We start from the raw sequence: 17671 nt of genomic DNA, 5'->3' as shown, positions 1-17671 counted from the left end.
TGGATTTCACACTTGATGATAAGCACAGCACAACACAAGCAATCATCATCAGGTGTGAAATCCACAGCAAGAACATTTTCTTGCAGTGGATCATCAGGTGTGAAATCCACAGGAAGAACATTTTCTTGCTGTGGATTTCACAACGCTTGGTCCAAAATCTTTTAAAAGTTTTGAGTCGAAACATCGTGAGAATTTGTTGTTGTTTAATATTTGTATTGTTTTAACAGGACCCTGCGGGGTGGGCTGGTAGGAATAATACTTAGTACCGGTACAGAGATATCGACCGGGTATAGAGGAGTTAAAGAAAAAATTACTGTATTCTATTGTAACGTTAATTAAAAGTGTTTGTTTTGACAAGAAACGCTGTGAGATTTAAAGACTCGTAGTCTTTCATTTCCAACACCACCCTCAACACCACCCCTCCCACGGACGGACGGACGGACACATTAATCTATTGGTGGTCTGGTCCACTTCGTTCCTACCAGTATTATTTCCCTTCTACGTGACTTTACCGAAATAACCAAGAATATGAATCCCTGCAGTCACGAAAGCTTTAAATCAAAAGGTCTTATCTATTTAAAGTTTGACGGTGCTCATTGTTTCTGGCCAATTGACGTTTTTGGACCTTTGCTCGGCATTAAACAAAAGTCATCACAGAGAAGAACGCTTGGTCCAAAATCTTTTAAAAGCGGGCTATCTTACCCTGACTTTCTAGTTCACTTTTTATAATATAGAGTTTACTAATGATGGCCTGTGTCCACGCCGAGTCACTCACGGGGGATTGTTGATCATACTTCACCACTCTGGTCAGTGCGGGTAGATTGAGTGGGTGGGTTTGTTCAGGATCAGTGCATATATCATTCACCAATGTTGGTTGCTAACCACTGCGCCACCGCTCCTCACATTTCAATTTAAAAAATCCGTTTTGTGCCTGAGGACTTAATATATCTCTGTCATCGTTGCGAAAGACCAATTTAATACCAAACCTACATCGGCTTTTACTTATATTGTTTTGTGCTATAATTACTCAGTAACCGGACAGAGAACATTAACGTTGCTGCACCTGGTCTAATTAACCTGGTTAGGATGAATGATTAAATCCAGGTTACATTTTAACTGCTTTTAGAATACAAAATTCTGTACTGGAATGGATAATTTGTTTTTGTACATAACAGCTCACTGACTCGACTTCTGATGCCTCAAATAACTTTTAGTTTTATCACAACTCCTGACATCACAAGGATACTTTATACGGGGATCACGTGAACCACGTGGTGTTTACCGGAACACGTTTAGGGTGACACGTGGATGTTTGTGTTTTGAATTAGACGAGAAAACGTCCGTGAAAGATCAATGTTAAATTTTTTCCCTAAAATACACGCATCACCGCAACATCTGTCATGATCAATCCACGTAGTGATAAAGGCCTCCAAAGACCCCTCTAACCTCTCAAACGTCTAGCCATGTAACAACTCAGCTCCTCTCTACACACGACTGATTTAATAGCTCCATCTCCTCGGGGAGCGTGCTGGTAGAGACGTTGCGGCGAGTGTTTGTGGGATTGATTTTATGGCGTTTTTTTGTATTTTCAGGGTGTGGAATTAGTTTGAGGGTGTTTTGACATACGGTGAGCTTTGTGGAATGTACGGAGTTAGACTGATGGCCTTAATCTAAGTTGTCTTGTGGTTGTTGTTGTTGTTTTACTTGCATCCCACTGGGATTTTTGCACAAGGCGTTGTTGTACGGTGCTTTTTCTGCAATATTTTGCTGTCTTTTCTTGGATTTTCTGTTTGCACAGTCACATATTCACTTTAAGATGTTTTCTTGTTCATGTTTTTGTTTTCTGTTTGTTGCGGTTGCACCCGATTCAAGAGCCGAATGGCTCAAGGGCTATACCTAATAAATTAACTTGAACTTGAGTATTTTGCAGGGTTGTTTGATAGTGTAGATTATTGCACTGTTAAGATGGCTATTGTATGGTCGAGGCTATGTTGTCAGCAGGGGTAGTGCCGCAGTGGACCAAAATCCAACGTCTCTGCTGTTCACCTTCATTCACCCGCACTGACCGGCGTGGTGATGTATGTCCACAAATCCCTCCACGATCCAGCAGTGGAAAGGAATGTAAATGCACTCGTATTTTAGAAGATGCAATGACACGCTTTAGAGGGCATTTAGAACTGTTGGAGAACAATTGAGAGTGTTGTGTATATATTTAGGAAGTGTGTAGTAGACGTGTGTGTTCTAGAGGGTGTCGTGATTGAATACAAATAGTTGAAAGGGCACAAGTGTGTATTTGAAGATATAACTTGTTAATTTTAGACGTGTGTGTTAAAATAGAGAGTGAACAGCATGTTTGTGGCTTTTTGAAGTATGTTTAAGTTGTTGGAAGAGGGCGTTAACAGCACAATAAACATGATGCTTAAAAAAATGTTAACACTTATATGGGACTATCGTTTTTATAATGGAAAAATAACGGATAATACACTGTAACACGATAAGAAATGTATGTTAATAGCTTCAAAAAGTCAGAGTCTCCACTTATTCGCCATCATTGTCAACACATGCCTGGAATCTTCTCCAGGTGGTCTCCAGAGCCCGGAGGCACATTTCTTGTGGTATTGTTGTTTTTAAATTACTCTATATATTATTGTACTATACGGTGCACAAAAGTATATGCCCCCCCCTGCCTTTACCAACCTGCATTGACAAAAACCCACGACGATCCATGCAGCGTGGGGAGGCCCTCATGCAGGGATTGACAATAAATTTGAGAAAGCTTCAAATCTAGAATTAATACCCTCTACGGGGATGATTTCCACCTATCTGTTAGAGTTTTTAACAGACGAGACAAGAAGTCACAGCTTCTCGAGACGTTGACCTTCCTCAAGAGATGCCGCGATAACAAGGTAATACCCATCGCTTTCACACTCACATCTGCTGCTGTGTCTGATAAGCCACCCCCCTCTCTCCTCCCCCCCAACTTGTATTTAAGGGCTTACATCTTGAATTCCTGCCTCACTTGATACAGCAAATCTGGCTGTGACGGTCCCACCTGATGACGGAGACTTGTGTTGCCTCCGAAACGTCGTGATTTTTATTTTATTTTTTATTAATTTTAATTTCATTTTTTACCTACGTGACTTTACCGAAAGAACTAAGAATATGAATCATTGCAGTCACGAAAGCTTCAAATCTAGAATTGAGAAAACGTGTTGGAGACATGTAGTGCGTTTTAGTTTTCGACGGTCTGTTGCGATGTTTTCATTATATTTCCAGGAGGGTGTTTATATAACATTTTAGGACGGCGGGGTGTTAATTATAGCCACGTGGGTTGTTTGGGACGGAACCGTGACGGCATGACGGGTTCTACAGCGAGTGTTGCTAACTCATTCTCGTCGCTATATGAGCCTCGAATAGTCGACGCTAGATGTCGCTACAAGAGACATGTTAATGTCATAAAAAAATGCACCACTGGACAATTTACAAGTGCAGTATATCAACACTGTGACCAGATACAAGATCCTTACTAATTGCATGGACTAATGACAAATAGTTTTACCACATTGTGGTAAACAAAAAGTGCATTTAAACAGGATCCTGAATGCATACCTGGAATAATGTCACTAAGCAATTTACCATTAATTACGGTATTCACCATAGGACATTGATGCCAGATCTTTAATCCAGACCTGGAATCGCACTTAAAACTGCATAATGTCCTCATCCCATAAAGTCACTCGATGTGTCGCTATCATCGCTGTGGCACATCCTTTTGGCTGGAACAAAGACGGTCAACTGCATTGCGCTCATCTGATATTAGGAAGCCACTGGAGCTATGCACTTTTAAATATAGAGGGACAAACTAATTTCTTTCCAAATGTTTTTTGTGTTCAGTTTGTTGTCCTTCCCCCGCACCTCCGTTTAGCGTGGTTGGCTACGTACGGCGCAAAATAAGTTCAACATGTGTTCACACAAATCTAGCGACACTTCAGAATAAACACGTATTTCTGGAGCCAAACATCGCACTTCCTGGCTTAGATATTCCTCCTCGAAGATACTGGTCGAGCGATTGTGGCAACGCAACCTAAACTATGGGCCATGTAAACATAAAACTACAGAGACTCATAGAGAACCATAGAGATACATTAAAGACACGTCTCACAGTCGTGCCATTGTGGCCTTGCAGCCCAAATTATGGACCCATATAACAAATACACCACTGGGATAATACAACTACTCACGAACTATACATCTCTCTCTTCTGAAGCCCTCTCGTCATGGCCTAACATTTAGCTCTTGAAGAACACAATGCTGGCCACCCATTCTTTAAAAATAGAATCCGGCGAAAAATAGAATCCAATGAGAAGAAAACTCGGACAGGTTGGCAACACCGCAAGAAAACAAACAAGCGGCGGTGTCACTGGGGTCGTTCTTTATACTAGGTCGACTCAGCCTCAAATGAGTACCTGATGCGGTGTGTAGTAAACATCGCCACTGGGGGGGGCAAAGTGCGGCCGGGCGTGGTAGTGCCGGCCACAACCCCTCGTGTGCCACAGTGCCGGCAACCTTCATAGGTGCTGCTCGCTCACAGCACTTGCCCCAACAGTCTCTTACAGGCTACACGGGGGACCTTTGTCTTTGTGTTGCAGTGGGGGAGCGGTGGTGTAGCGGTCAGGGCGCTGCGCTACGAACCTGGCGATCCGAGTTCGACACCCGCTCAACCCACCAACACCGGTGACGATTATCTGAATCCGGTCCCTGGGCCTCCCCTAGGTCGACTCAGCCGCAAATGAGGACCTGGTGTGGTGGTGTAGTCAACATCGCCACTGGGGGGGGGGGGGTGCCGGCCACCCACCCCCTCGTGTGCCACAGTGTCGACAACCTTCATAGGTGCTGCTCGCTCACAGCACTTGCCCCAACAGTCTCTTACAGGCTACACGGAGGGGAGGGGATGGGGGATCTTTGTCTTTGGGGCCGTCCATAAATGACGTCACGCACCTAGAGGGGGTTAGACATTTGTGACGATGTGTGACGGGGGGGGGGGTGTTAGTAATGTGATGTCACATCAAAATGCGCAACTTTAAATAAATATAGACAACACGTTCTACTTAATGAAATATTTTTTTTAAATAAATGTTTTCTCCTACAACATCAGAGTGCAGCGCCACATTAAATACGCACTACAATGACAATAGTTTGAAGCATACTTGTGGTTCTTTCGGTAAAGTCACGTAGAAGGGAAATAATAAAATAAAAATGTGAGAATTTGTATTGTTTTATATTTGTATTATTTTATTATTTCCCTTCTACGTGACTTTACCGAAAGAACCAAGAATATGAATCCCTGCAGTCACGAAAGCTTTAAATCAATAGTTTAAAGCATGTTTTATTTTGGGGGGGGGGGGGGGGCATGCAGAGCTTTGTGACGTCACATCTGAGGGGGAGGGGGGGTCTGACTTGTGAAGCCGCGTGACGAGGGAGAAGGGGGAGGAGTCAAAAAAAAATCGCGTGACGTCATTTACGGACCGCCCCTTTATTGTTGAAACTCCTCCCCCCAACAGCTGCCGCTGTTGTTGTCGCGTGTGACCTCCTCCATCCTGCTCCACCACCACGACCACCAGCCTCCCTCCTGCATCACACATCGCGAGGCCACACATCGTACCACACCATCAAGATGATGTCCCGTGTGGCATCGTTGTCCCTACTGCTGTGTGGCCTCTGTTACTTCTGCTGCGAGGCGTTGCCCGAGACTCGCTGGAGGCCCATGCTGGGTGCCCCGACCGCCATCCAGACCACGGACCCGGGCCTCCACACGGCGGCCGCTGAGGCCACTCGCCTCTTCAACTCGGGCCTCAACAGCCGCACGGTCTACAGACTCGACAGGGTGACGAAGGCCACACGCCAGGTCAGAGACGTTGACGGGTGGACACGCAGCAGCAGACCGCCGGTGCCAGGCTAGGTGCACGTCGACGCCGCGTGGAAATGGCAGGGTCGTCTTTGTCAGAATTTGTTTTGTTTTGGAGGAATCCCATTGAGCTATGATACTCTTTTGTTGTTGTTGTTATCACGGGATAGACCTCCCCCTCCTCCTTCCGGCTGTGTCAGTATATTCGTGACGATATTTTTGTTTTATTCTATTAAGGACCGTCTCTTAAAATATATAGTTTTTTTTTACAGAATAAAAAAAATATCTCTTGTTATTTTTGGCTGCCGACTCCGGGTCTAGACAAAACAAAGATGTCATTGTGGTCTTGCTTAGCTGATTGGGGTGGGGCAAGTGCTGTTAGCGAGGGGGTGGGGTGGCCAACACCACGCCCGGCCGCCTTTGTCTCCCCATTGCCCATGTTTACACACCGCACCAGGTGCTACTGATTTGAGGCTGAGACGACCTAGGGGAGGCCCATAACCGGTTCAGATGAATCGGTCACTGGTGTGTTGGCCGTGAGCCGGAATCTAACTCGGGTGGCCGGGTTCATACCCAAAGGTCTTCCAGAATAAACTTGCTCAACCTTAAATAAACATGTTAACTCGTAGGCTTTCGCGATCAATATTATTCATAATCAACGTTTTTGGGTTTAGATCTCGTTATTAATAAATGTGTCGTAACCCTCCACCACCCGACACGGCCAATCAGCAAAAAAGTGTCACGTTGACAAAAAGACAAATAGTTTAACTACTTTAGCCCACCGGTGTGTTGAAGCGTGAATTGCCCGATGATGCTGGATGCAATTACCAGCGAAACGTCGTACTCAAAATACGTGTTAACTCGTATATACAGACTGTATTGCAACTTCGATAGTGCCGTTTGTTGCTGGCCGCCCAACGATTATGGTCTGTGCTCAGCAACTACGAGAATAGAACAATGTCATCATCGGCTATTGTCCATAAAGTTGAGTCCCCACGCCCAACACACAAAATGTCACGCAGTCAACTTTTACACACACAGACAGTCATGTATACACAGAGGGCCTTACTCAGTAAACATGCCAACGTTGTTGGCATGTGGTTGGAACCGTGGGTTCAACGTTCAATATTCACTGGGTAGACTATATATGTGTGCACGGAGGGATTTTGTGTGTGTTTTTGGATGTGTTTACACTAACATTGGCGCTGTTTCAGTGTTGTACTTAACACATTCGAAGGGGTGTTGGGGAACCTTTGCCTTAGTGCGGACCGAATAGAACTTTCAGGCGGCATCTTTGGTGGGCCTCAATTTAACTCTCAACATAAACATTGAACGTTGGGCCAACGTCGGTCCAACGGTTCCAACCACATGCCAACGTTCGCGTATTTAACATAAAGTACAATATTTGACTTACAATGCTAGGTTGAACGTTCCCTGATGGGTACCCAATTAGGACGGCTAAGATGATATGAGTGGCGGATACATATTGTTTGTGGGCTGTTTTGACATGGTGTGGGTCCTATGAAATGAAGTCGTGGGCCGTATTAGATCCCTCCCACCCTTAGAAGGATGCCTTTGTATAGAAACAGTACAGTTTACCCTGATGTATCTAACAGTTCGATATTTTAGGTTAAATTCAAACTTGTGCGGCCTAAACTTAAGCTGATTGTTGATGAGCAGTAATGCTATATACCACACAGCTACAAATAATATTTAACAAAACCCCACATACGAAGTGTCATTTGCTCGTGACTGCTGTTAGGGTCGTAAATGTTGACCTTTTAGACTGGGCCTCATGCAAAACACAGGCCCTCGACTATTTCCACACCCTGCTTATAGCCGTCTATGACCAAATAATCCAAAATGATTGTCAAATCTCGGAAGCTAAGCAGGCTGGAGCTTGGATAGTACTTGGATGGGTGATCATTAATTCACAAATAGGTTGCATGGGCTATGGGGCTGTGTTACGTTGTGGACAGTAGTCTGCAAGTGCAGACAAATATGTTGGACTACACTTATTTGCTGCTACGTCACCAACCCCCACTGACCAGTGTGGTGAAGTATGGTCAAATAAACCCAACGATCTACAAGGCATGGAGAGACCCTCATCCAGCAGGTGGATTGACAAAAGGGCTGTGGTTGTGCATGCTTTAAATCCAGCCCTGTGGAGGCAAGAGTTGGTGGATACATATTTGTAAAACGTTCAAACCTGTTTGGCTGTGAAGTACCTAGAATGCTAGATGGTAGTACAGCAAGTGGGTTTATTAGCCTGTAGTTGTGGACTTTTGAGTGATATCCCATCGTATGCGTGGCAGGTTTTCCCAGGTAGAGGTATCCCTCGATTTATAAAAGAGATGCGTTCTTAAAAAACACGTAAAACGAAATTTTGTTAATCGGAATGGCTTTTACCATTAATTTAATAGTAAAAATTAGGGATGTGTTTCGGACAGTCATTCCAACTGTACTCCTAACCTAAAATATATACCTATATCACTTTTAACGATACAAAAATAATAAGAACATAAATATTAAAACTATTCAATAATAAGTAATTAAAAACTAAAATAATTAACCTTTTCAGGGAACTCCCCAAATTATATGCATGTTGGTTTGACTGCAAAGGTGATGTGGAAACCTGACTGTGGCACTTAAGGATACCGTGACACTGTCGTGGAAGAATGACAGCCTCCTGGGCGATGGTTCTTTTTTGATCTCATGGCACGTGCTGTGTGAAATTTCATGACGTGGAATACAATTCGAAAAGTTGATTTGTCATTTGGGTTAATGCAAAATTTTGTAAACCGAACGTTCGTCAATCGTGTATTGTGATTTGTATTGTGATTTCCTCCAACACGAACCAAAGTTAATGGATTTAGTCAAACGTCAAAATGCAGGATCCTCGTGCATTGCGACATGTACCTGGCACACCATATCCAGTCTTACCTCTCACTATCGATGTGACTACTGGATCATGTGCCTGCTCCAGTTCACCAGCCACCCAGAAATCATTCAGTGGCAGATGAAGCCCCTATTATTATTATTGCTACGAACTGATGTTCACTTTATCGCTTGATGGTGCAGATTGTGAGTGGTCTCAAGTACATCTTTGAGGCGGACCTGAAGAGCACGGAATGCTTGAAAATGGAGGAGCGAGTGGCTGAGGACTGCAACTTTCACGACGATGGCGTAGCCACTGTGAGTACAGCCAATGCTTGGGAAAAAAATCCCCTCTTTGTGCAATCGGCATCACGTAATGAGTCGAAGTATCCATTTGCATCTCTTGCATAGCCGTGACGACCATTCGTGTTTGAGAATGGTCCGCAAAAGCGTAGATCGCAGAGCTCCCCTCCAAATGACCTCTGGACTACAAAGTTGGGAGGAAGCTCCTGAAGGCAGGCTACTCGCCAGTCTCGATATGACAATATAAACATCGCTGATCAACTCTCGGCCATAACAATTATATATATAAAAATTGCCGACGTTTTGGCCCATCATTACCATTTCTCATTGCAATGACTGCTCCTTTATGAGAAATCACCAGTGGTTGTAATATGGTCAGACCGGCTCCTGTCATGGGAATGTGAAAGCTTCACCACCAGCTAAGAGCCACATGTAGGAGGTGAATGCTGCTCCACACTACTATGAGCAATAAGATGTGAAGTTATAAATAATATCATTAAAAATATACATCAAATTAGTTTTTTGTTGTACATTTGAAAATGTATAAATTAATGTACATGAAGCCATAAGGGTCAACCCACACAGTCACATAAGGATATGAATTCAGATGTTGTTTCTGTTGTTATTGCTGTTCAGTGTAAGAGTCTTTCTGTACGTGGCCATCCTTTGCCAGGTTTTCAAGTGCCGCTTTGAGGTGTGGACAATCCCCTGGCGCAAGCAGACCAAGGTGCTCAGTCAAAGCTGCGAGCAAAACAACCCAATCAAACCTTCTACCATGCCAAACGCCTAATTAGGAACACATCATCCAGCTGGCTAGGCAAATATAAACATGCATTTGGCCCGCCAGACAATTATTTGGGCACACGTACAAAAACCAGACATGTTCAGCCTAGTCAGATAATTATTCCGGCGCACAGCGAGGCACCTTTATAATTAGCCAGACACACAAACATCGAGTCATTTGGATGAGTCAGATGCACAGTTAGCTTTTCAAGCACGCAGCCAGTCTACTTGATGGCTTTGATGAGCACACTTCCACTCGACATTCATAAAATCAGTAGACACCTAAGTCCTCTGGGTAATGATTCATTTGCACATCTACGCAGCTGGACAATTAGGAATACATTACACGCGAGAAGACAAATTAGCGACTTTGTAAGACTGTGTTTGCTATTGATGTGCGACCAGGAGTTAAAGATTAATTTACAAACATTTGCTTTTAAAATATGACCAATATACACAGATGATATAAAGTGTTACTCTATATCCGAACATATTAAATAATAGATTTTTAACACTTACTTTCATTTAGCATGTATACTGTTGTTTTTTTCATTGCTTATATTAATATCATCTCTTCATGATAGTTATTTGATATTGTAGCCACTGTTATTAACGAGAACCCTGTATTTTCACATCTCTTGCACAATGATTAAAAACGTCAACAACTTGCGTCGGTTTTTCGCGGTTGCGTTGCACAACTCGCCGTTGTTGTCTGCGGTTGTACTCACGAGCACATCAGCATGATGCCTCGCGTTCCGCTCCACTGCCGAGCGGAAACGTTGGTACATCCTAACGAACAGCACGTGGTACAACCCTAAACACACACACACCGGTGAGCTATGCTACTCTTTACACAACCTGGAATGGAAAAAAGAAATACAGACGCAAATTGTACTAAATGCAACTTTCATATGTAAATTGTGGCAAAGGAATTCAAACGTCCATGTGGAGTAATTGAAAAAGAGGTGAGAGGGGGAGTTTGGGGAGTTTTAGCTTGAGTGAGGAATGGTGGCATAGACTGCAAGGGGCACAAGGGCAAAATGTATACAACTTTATTGTTGGAAGTACAGATGCAAACACTTCGTTCGGAGAGGCAGACCGTCTTGAGCCTTGGTCTGAACAGGATGTCTCAAGCAGTGAGGATGGCCAGAGTAAGAGATAACCGATGGTTGAAGTAGCAAAGGTGTGACCTCCCACTGCGCAAATGTTGACAGACTGGAGCAGAGGGGAACGTGAATACGTTGGGAGTTACACCGGACAGGCGATCATGATGGGACATACGTTTGAATTTCAGTGCGACTGACGCATTTGACATAGACGATATTTAACGTGGGGTTTTTACACATAGTTTACGATTTGAATGTTTGCATGTTATGTACTGTCGCTCACCTTTTTTGTTTCGAATTAGAAGCCGCATAATCTCAATGTGTGCTCCACAATTGCTTCTCTCTCTAAAACAATAGCATTAGCATTATTAATCGCAAGAAATAAGTAATCAAATATAATCGTATTTTGCATATTAACATTTAGTTGGAAATAAAATGAAGTTTATCTCACAAGGCTTGCGTGTGGACACACTTTTGTTTACAGTGAATGTGGTTGCGGTTTTTGTATGACGTGTGAGAAATGTGTTTCCTTTGCACAACACATGTTACTTCAATTGCAGTCCAGAAAATCGGGCCACCACTCACAAAAGATTGCAAAACTATTTTTTTATAAAAGCTACCCAAATGCCAACGTGACCATGTGATCGAAGAAAATAAACACATGCTTTACGATGAATCTGTATTCTTCTTTACCGTCGGTGATTTTTTGAAATAGCTTCATTCAGGGCGTTGATTCAAATAATGGATCGATTCTCCTTATATATGTTTTCCATTGTCGTGAATAGTAGTGCCTCTAGTGGCTACAAAGGACATGATGTCTACACACAATTCAACATGTGTATTGTGAGTTCGAAAATCGCTGTGTCCACCCCTTGTAAGAAGTTGCTGTTTGCGAGCACCTATAACCCTACAGTGTCACAATCATGCGGTGGGGCTAGCGCTGCGAGCACCTGGCCACGTCTGTGTCTCCCCCCGCCCCCCCAGTAATAATGTTGCCCAGACCATACAAAAGGCTCATTAGATATTTTGAGCAGAGTCAATCCCTGGTTGGCACAGGCCAGGTTCATGCAGCAATCGTTCGCTGGGCTTTGTTTTCCCCAACTCGTGCAGTAACTTCACCTAGGTCACACGAATTCTAAAGCGATGTGCCAACGAGCCCGCTATTCACCACTTCCCGCACGTGTAAGCAACGTTGCAACGTGGTGTTTGTGAAATGGTGAAACGCACATGACGAACGCACACAGATGGGCAAGTTTGTGAACGTGGATCAGCCACTTAAAGCTGTGACGGTCATGAGCACTGCCTTGGCCGTCTCCTTCCCCTTCTTGACACCGTATACCGTACACGTATTTGTCAGCGTATAAACATATACCGCTACTAGTTGCGTGCTGATGTGTGGTCCAAAGTTATTTGAAAGGCCTATTCGGCTCTCAGTAAGGACATGGTGCCACTGCCCCTGGTATGTGTATTTATATTCTACAGGGTTGAGAATCAGTCACACCCACAGCCCAGATGATTCTGTACGAGGCGATTCGTCCAAATAGTTTGTCTTCATTTGTTTTCGGTGGGGGTTTCCTCTTCAACTAGGAGACAAAGAACATTTGTTTTCCGCACTTTGAACTACTTATTTGTTTGAATGTATAACACGCATTAAATTGTTCATGTATCCGTGATAAAAACGTTTGTTTCCTTCACACCACGGGAAGAGGGGTAGAGACAAGGAAGTTCCCGAGACAGAGAGGTGGACACGGCTCAAGGTGAGCAGCAGGAAAGTGAGGAGGGAGACGGAATGGCTGGGTCAGGATGTCGGGGATTGTGAGAGGGGTGATGATGATGATGGAGAGGAGAGGGAAGAATGGCAGGAGAGCAAACACGTTAGCGGCACGGAGCCGCGTCTGTTTTCACAGGGAGTGGGGGAGGAGGAAGGAATTAAGTGGGGGTGGCCACACATCACTTGATTTAGACATTAGCGTTATTTCATCATGAGAACAGTGGCAATGCAGCAATTAGTAGAGCAGTTGCACGAACACAAATATTGCCCAAAACTTCGCTTGCAATTTCTAAACACAGTGGTGTGTTCGTGACTGCATCAACTTGGCTGGAGTCACATCCATGAATGGACAACCCATAACGATGACCACTGCACTACATGTTGCTATACAGAAATCCCTGGATATTTCCACGTTAGCTTGGCCGTTCAAGTGACCCGAGTTCCAGTTGCCAAATCTCGTTCGGATGTTCTCTTTTGTCACGCGCTTATCTCGGCCATGGTTCGCAACAGTTTCCCGAAATCGTGGAGAGATTCGTCGAAAGGTGACGGTCATCAGGTCCCATGGTGTGAACAAGTGCAGTCTCCAGCTCTTATTGTCCACAATCTCGGGTCTCCCTGTGTAGGTATGGGGGTATTGAGTGGTGGTTTTATAATCCCTTGCACTGGTAGGAACCGCCAGGTGACACCAGCCCACAGGGGATTGTGTCCGTCATGCAGGGAGGGGCTGGGTGGGGAGGGGAGGGTGGGGAGGCTGGGTGGGGGCTGGGTGGGTGGGGGCTGGGAGGGGTGGGGCTGGGTGGGGAGGGGCTGGTCACCCCGTGGTGCCCTTATAAAACTCAACGTTTAACCTACTCACGCCGGCTTGTGCCCACCCTCAGTCGGCCATATTTGCGGAATACACCACGCCGCCGTTGACCCTGGCCATTGACAGAGCAACCCAACGTTCCTACCAGCTCCCTCCGTAGGAATGTTTAAAATGTAAACAGACCTGCCCCTACTGGACATCTGTGAATAGAACTTTATAGCTCAGATTCCTCCAGTATAAATAAATATTCCAATACATTTCGTTGTGCTATATTTGGACTCCCCCAGCCCACCTCCCTCCCACCCCTTGAATGGAGGTCATTGTTTCACGGGGCTGGTGAATGCACCACTTCTTTCCTCCTTGCCGTGACAGCACCGTCGGCTCCTTTGCTACAACGCCATGGCGTTACAGCTGCCACTCACCACCACCACTCGCATGGCCACGTCACACGGGAGTGGAGGACAGCGACCTTCACGCGGCCCCATCTCTGCCAAGTGAGACATCACGACGGATGCCATCAACGCGGCGACCGAACATCGACCCCCCGGGGTCTCCAGAGCGACAACAAACACCACGCGCCAATGGCCGTATTCGAGGGCCAAACGACGCGCCACATGGCTCCTTAGACAAGATCCTCAAACCGAACAATGAGGGACTCTTGCCCGGGCGAAGTGCGAGTATTTTGCCGCTGTTCTTGACGAGGTTGCCCGACTCGACCACCTGAATGCGAAACTGTAGTTGCTGTGCATCTACATCAGCCACACAGCATAAGAGGGCCTCTTTAGAAAGTTCACCCCCCTTTGCGTTCCCTGTCAATTTCCCATAAAGAATCAAATAACCAGCGCCTCTACACAGCCCTGCACGACCCCTGGGTCTACCCGCCTTGCCAATTAAAACAAAGCTGCCTTAAAGCCAAAAGCAAGTCTTGGGAATCGTCCATATACCCCTAAAAACACAGAATCCGATTTTCCTGGAAATATCCAGAGAAATGAAGCGCTTTTTTCACGGATCTCCAGCGATTAATTATTTACGAAAGAAAACGATTAAAAACCACAGCTCCTTTCAATTCGATTTCAAGAATCAAACAATTTACGCGACTCCACTGGCTGCAATTGTTACAGCCAATCCGATAGAGCGAAGGGACACCGATGTCCGCGACTCGGCCTATACACACACACCCATAAAGACCCATTTCTCCGATTTAAAGCAGTGAGACTATAATTAAGTCGCCGCCGCTATATAAATATATTTCTCTCCCATGTCCGCTCAGTCACACAAACGCAGCCCTTGGTCGCCACACAAAGCAGGTCCCTGTGCTGTCAGGGATGAATGGAAGTTGGGGGGGGGGGGTCAATGCAGACACATGCAGTGGGGGTGAGCGGTGGGGGCAAGAATGTCGCTGCCGCAAACCAAGTGACTCAATGCATCGTGCCATACAAGGAAAAAAAAAACCCGTTCCCACGACAGAGGCCCTGTTTGTTCGGGAAATGCATAGGCTGGGACATTTCTTCAATACTTACCACTGGGAGGGTTTCGCGATTGTGCCGCGTAGCTCTAAGATTACATTTTGGCTTGTACCGCGCAAACTAGAGCGCGCATTAAAAGAAGTTTGAGATGGGCTTTGGTTAGAACTTGCAGCAAAAAAGTTCCCCTTTAGCAATGTATACACATCGCACAGGCAAGCCCGAATGGTGGTGACAATGGCCTTAGCGCGTGTGATGCTCGTTGGAGGCACACGGTGCAATGCCAGTGATGTTGGTAGTCCAAACTTCCAGCTTTTTTCTGCAAAAGCTCATTGATTGTTTCCCTCCACCAGAAAACACGATGGAAGACCACATTACACACAAACGTTTGTTATAAGCAGACTTTATACATGTTATGCCAAGCTGCAGGGCCCCCAATCACAACAGCCTCATCCCTGTTTACCAAACCGACGGAATAGTTTCTTTCCATTATATTGCATATGATGCTTATTTACACACTGTATGGATGCTATACACAGAAGTGGGTGGACAAATGCAGAAAATATGAAATCGTTTTCGTTGCATCAAGAATGAATAAAGGCGCTCAACTTCAGCCGGCACAGCCCAGAACGTGGTTCCGACAATTATTTTTCGCACTTTGATTTGTCATCATTTGGCACTGCACCAACGGCGTCACAAACATGTTCATGGGATTAAAGGCATATTAGGGCACCAAAAACAAACATTTCCGGATAGACCGAACTCGCACCTCTAGTGGTTTAATGCCTTACACCCCGGATAAGCTCCTACTCCAAAGTCAGAAATCGAAAAATGGCTCCGTGAAAGACGAGTTGTCGACCAACATGGGGCTTTTATCAAGGAAAACAAACCAACAATCGTAGCTCATGCGGAAGCACAGGCTGGGTAGATGGCATGAAGCATCGTAGGCTAACGAGCAGTGGAGACGGCACATATTTTAAGGGCACAACCGAGCAACGTCTTGGTACACGTCAATGTGGCGTATTAAAAACGTACCGCGTCACAACAACACCGCAGTGACAGACTACAGGACGCACACCTGAAAGTCAATTTCAAGTCTTCCCCCGCCCCCCCATCATCCAAATTCGTGGGACCCGGGCCTTAGAACACGCCTAGCAGGGCACGTCGCGGTTCACATCTCCACACCCCTGAGCCAGCAATTCACAACAACCTGCTACGCGCGTCGTGTTTTTACCAACCTGTTAAATGGTTTCTATTCGGTTCTTTTCGGATTTTTTTTTATACATCCTTGTCCACAATTACACCGAATTTAATGGCACCGCGTGATTTGCATATCAAGGTCAAAAGGTGCAGCCCTGAAATTCCTTGCTTACGCTACTGCTGGCACGGGGGTGGGGGGGGGGGGAGGAACGTCACTCGCAGCAGGGCTCGATGGCATTCGGCCTACTCCTCCACACTGGCTAGGAAGTCTAGGAAGAGGTGGGTGTACCCACACTTCGCCCTACCACACACAATCTGCTGATCAACTGTCGTTGTGATCATTTAAAAGGCTGGGTGGACAGAGGTGGGGGGGGGGGGGGAGTGATTTAATGACTTGGTCTTTGTTTCAAGTGCCACGCCGGGAGATTGAATCAAACTGGCAATCTATAGATTGCACACAAATCAAGCGTGCTAAACACGACACCAATGCAGCATAACATTTGTACGCATTAATCTATGCGACAATACGCTCGTATGACGAGTATACAAATTACATACACAACGATAAATAATGCCCAATTCCCATGGGAATTCCCATGGGAATTGGGCAAGATTTTCCCATGCTAGTCAAGGTTGAGTATTACACCAGTGGATCGAATTGTGACTTCTAGAGATGACAATCCATTCGTTTTGTGGGCCCCATCTTAAACAAACTCTTCACATCTCGGCGGAAAGAGGAGATGGGGGCGGCAGCAGGGGTGGCGGCGGAGGCGGGTTCGCCATCCCAGCGGCGCACGCCTCCTGCGCCGATCCTTCCGCCACGAGCTCTTCGTCCACGGTGGACACCTGCAGATCGCCCCGACGCCGGTACTGCCCGTTGTGACGGCCCCGCTGCTGGTACCGACCGCTCATGCCGCTCGCCAGAGGCTGCGGGACTGCGGCTCGCTCGCCGTACGAGCGCGCGGTGTAGGTGTCGCCAGGGCGCGGCGGGGAGCATGCGACGGTGGCGGAGCTCTCGTCGCAGTCTTGCCGACACCGTTCCGCGCGCCGCTTCTGCACGAGCGTGGCGAGCAGCAGCGCCATCATGACGAGCAGGAAGAGGCCGCAGGCGACGGCGCCCAGCACTACCGCGAGCACGGCGGCGGACATGCTGCTCTCCTGCACCTCTGCACGAAATGTACATTTCGATATCTTAACTTGTAGATTCAAATCATTCCCCATGCAGCATTACCCCCATCCAAAAATAAAATAGTGCCTGCCCCTGGCCAATAACAAGTCACCGTTCCAAGGCCAATTGTATAGGGACAACGCCCACCAACCACCATGGCTGTCGAAACCTTCAGCAAAACTTTGACCCAGAAGCCTCCACCGCTGCTACCTCTCACGCACAAAAAAACCCTGCCCCGTATAGCCTGAGACTTTTGGGGCTGTTAGCGAGTACCTAGGAAGGCCAGCACG

At 46.0% G+C, this 17671-nt stretch overlaps 1 protein-coding gene across 1 annotated transcript; it reads left to right on the top strand.

The window, feature by feature from the left end:
- The first annotated feature begins 5536 nt into the window (after positions 1-5536).
- LOC133341363 (cystatin-like) lies at positions 5537-11429 on the top strand. Its single transcript, XM_061549917.1, has 3 exons — positions 5537-5905; positions 8987-9100; positions 9759-11429. Exons 1-3 carry the CDS (start codon positions 5675-5677, stop codon positions 9873-9875), a joined length of 462 nt encoding a protein of 153 aa, XP_061405901.1. The 5' UTR covers positions 5537-5674; the 3' UTR covers positions 9876-11429.
- The last annotated feature ends 6242 nt before the right edge of the window (positions 11430-17671 follow it).

The sequence above is a fragment of the Lethenteron reissneri genome, chromosome 11, assembly GCF_015708825.2.
Source record: "Lethenteron reissneri isolate LAM-NWPU_2019-01 chromosome 11, ASM1570882v1, whole genome shotgun sequence".
Classification (NCBI taxonomy): Eukaryota; Metazoa; Chordata; class Hyperoartia; order Petromyzontiformes; family Petromyzontidae; genus Lethenteron; species Lethenteron reissneri.
This window is presented reverse-complemented; position numbering and strand designations above follow the sequence as displayed.